Raw genomic sequence first — 2,568 nt, forward strand, 5'->3', positions numbered from 1 at the left:
GGCGTAGTTCTTTGCTGCGGCGTTTACCATACGGGACAGTCTCGATGGGGTCGTTGGTGTTGCCGGAGGTGGGCGCGTAGCCGGCGGAGTGCTTGTACCGCTGGAAAATGGAGTGAGGGGAACGAGTGGGTAAATCCTTTGGCACTAGAAATTCCACAGGAATGAACGCGTGAGCGCTCCGTCTGCCACTAGCACGCAATGAGACTTACTCGTAAACTGCGTGGATAAACTTTGTTTAAACTGGGTGAAGGGGACCGAGGTTTTCCGAGGGGTCTTCTTCAGCAATGAGACTAGTAAAGTGGGGGTAGAATGGCCGTGAGGCCGGAGCTCATAACCTGTTAAAGTGCGACTGAACTCTTGCTTTATTCTGTGCTACAGGGCCAGTATATATACATGTGAGCCAGGACCTCTAATACCGCTATAAGACCTATGGTACTGTGAGCGTAAGCATGTATACTAAGCATGAGTAATCAGATATCGTATCACTACAAGATAATAGAGGGACCATGTGATAATATCCCCATTAGTCCGTACAGGGCAATGACATAATCGCCCAGTTCTGACATGTGTTTCCCCTTGTAGAGCCTGTAGCACACAGGCGCCACGTCCCCCTGCAGCTTCTTAAGTTGTCTGCCATAGAACCTGGCCTCAGCTCGGAGGCCATCAACGTCGTCGGTACTATACGTGTATGCAAGTTTGATGAACACGTCGACTTCTGTATCATTGAGACTGCATTGCGCCAACGTGCCCTTGTAGAACTCGTGAGTTGCAGATGCAGTGATGCCCACGGCGCCAAAAACCCGAAGACGGTCTTCGGTTTTCGTCTCATCAACGCGACAGAGTTCGAGAGAGAATGCATCGAATCCAGGCGCTCCTTCGTCTGCTGGAATAGCAGAAAAATCGATGGTAAGCTTAGACGGCATGGTGATGTCGGTACTGGAGGCTGCTGGGTGGGAGATGTCGAATGTATGAGAGGATGATGATTAGTGCTCACCAAAATTATGATTACATACCATTATAATCTCAGATTGAGCATATCTTAAGATTAATTATGGGGGTCTCCGTAATTATTCTCCTACTCGTACGCACGGCATATCATATGCGTACATATGCATATCGTAAATTATGCTGCCCGTATGTAATCTGTATGCTACATATGTTGGACCCCAGAAGGGCCGAGATTTCAGATACGGCGCACACCACCCGCACGCTCAAGAATCGCACACCAACGCGCTCTACAAGTCCGAGCACAGAAACAGCGTCAGCCCTTATGTAATGGGCATCGAAATTCTCCAGATGTCGACATGCAGCGGGTCATGTCAGTGCGTCACGAGCGTTCCTCAAGAGGTAGAGGCCAAAGTTTGCCTCTACACTGGCTAGGATTGACCATGCAAGAGCCAAGCTCATAAAGAAGTCCCTTGTGGGGAAGTGTCTGCTGCTAGCCTGTTCACAATGACGGCCGGGAACAGCATCGTGCGTTCCTCTTCCTCCCTCTCCCCACTGACTGCACTTTGACCCACCCCCTTTGACATTGCCACAGGACATCGTCCGGAAGCTGCAGCACCGGGCGCGCGGACCCGCCGCGTGCGAGTTCGATCGGCTCGGCGGCAGGACACATCTCATTGCACCCGACAACACCGGCGTTGTGCACAGCATGCCGTCGTCCACGAAGAGCTGCGGCAGCGGCAGCACGGCATCCGCGCTCTCTTATAAACCCCCGCTCACATCTGTGCATCTGCCGCTACTCTTTGACGTGCCCACGGGGCAGTCACACCGACTCACACGCAAGCGTTGGCGCCGTGTACGAGTATCAGGACGTGCACTTGATCTATGTCTCGGACATGCACATCCTCGGCGGGGGCGCGTTCTTGTTCGACCTGTCCGGGCTGTGGCCGCTCCCGCTGCGCACCAATGGCAAGCCCGACTTCCGGATGCTACATGAAATTTTGGGGTACTTTGAGCCTGACCACTTCGGCGGTGAGGTGGGCATGCAGATGTAGTATATCACCTTGAGAATGTGTCCAGTAATGTACAGCTGTGTCGGTGATTTGATGCTTAGCTACCTTAGTATACTACCTTCACCTTGGAAGTCGATACCGCCTGAATCTTATTACATATGATTAAATATGATTACTTAAAATTAAATACGCATAAGATTATGCATATCATAACTTACGGCGTCCGTGTATGCTGTACGCAATTCTAATGCATACATATCCCCAAATTTCATATGTAATCTTAATTGATAAGCACTAATGATGATGCACGGCGGTAAAGAAACAAACGAGTGCTCACGTGAGTACGCCACAAGTCCTTTCTCTTTGGGAAGCCGTCAAGCGCCGGGGTGTTTTCAGTTGTGATCTGTGCTTTCCCAATGTAATCTGCCCTAAGGCTGCTTTGTTTTTCCAAGGCTCTCTGAATTACAATCATCGGCCTTAGAGCTTCAAATGTTTAGGCTCCAATCTAGTCCAATCTTCAAGCTTCTAGCCGCTGCTTCAAGGCCTGGTACCTGTTACTCCGGTGACTCGGATTGCGGTATTCGGCCACTGATTCCAATCTCAATCAGAA

The 2,568-nt window shown here is 50.5% G+C and overlaps 2 protein-coding genes across 2 annotated transcripts; both read left to right on the plus strand.

Moving 5' to 3' along the window:
* The first annotated feature begins 1,075 nt into the window (after positions 1 to 1,075).
* Positions 1,076 to 1,497, plus strand: PHACADRAFT_259219 (uncharacterized protein). Its single transcript, XM_007397706.1, has one exon. The coding sequence runs from the start codon at positions 1,126 to 1,128 to the stop codon at positions 1,378 to 1,380; it is 255 nt and encodes an 84-aa protein (XP_007397768.1). The 5' UTR covers positions 1,076 to 1,125; the 3' UTR covers positions 1,381 to 1,497.
* A 263-nt stretch (positions 1,498 to 1,760) lies between these two features.
* PHACADRAFT_259220 (uncharacterized protein) lies at positions 1,761 to 2,088 on the plus strand. Its single transcript, XM_007397707.1, has one exon. The coding sequence runs from the start codon at positions 1,842 to 1,844 to the stop codon at positions 1,998 to 2,000; it is 159 nt and encodes a 52-aa protein (XP_007397769.1). The 5' UTR covers positions 1,761 to 1,841; the 3' UTR covers positions 2,001 to 2,088.
* Positions 2,089 to 2,568: the final 480 nt, after the last annotated feature.

The sequence above is a fragment of the Phanerochaete carnosa genome (assembly GCF_000300595.1).
Source record: "Phanerochaete carnosa HHB-10118-sp unplaced genomic scaffold PHACAscaffold_7, whole genome shotgun sequence".
Classification (NCBI taxonomy): domain Eukaryota; kingdom Fungi; phylum Basidiomycota; class Agaricomycetes; order Polyporales; family Phanerochaetaceae; genus Phanerochaete; species Phanerochaete carnosa.

What these genes read in the sequence shown, in the direction of transcription:
- PHACADRAFT_259219 (XM_007397706.1), top strand. Translation starts at nt 1,126, where the DNA reads ATGCTGCCCGTATGTAATCTGTATGCTACATATGTTGGACCCCAGAAG.
- PHACADRAFT_259220 (XM_007397707.1), top strand. Translation starts at nt 1,842, where the DNA reads ATGCACATCCTCGGCGGGGGCGCGTTCTTGTTCGACCTGTCCGGGCTG.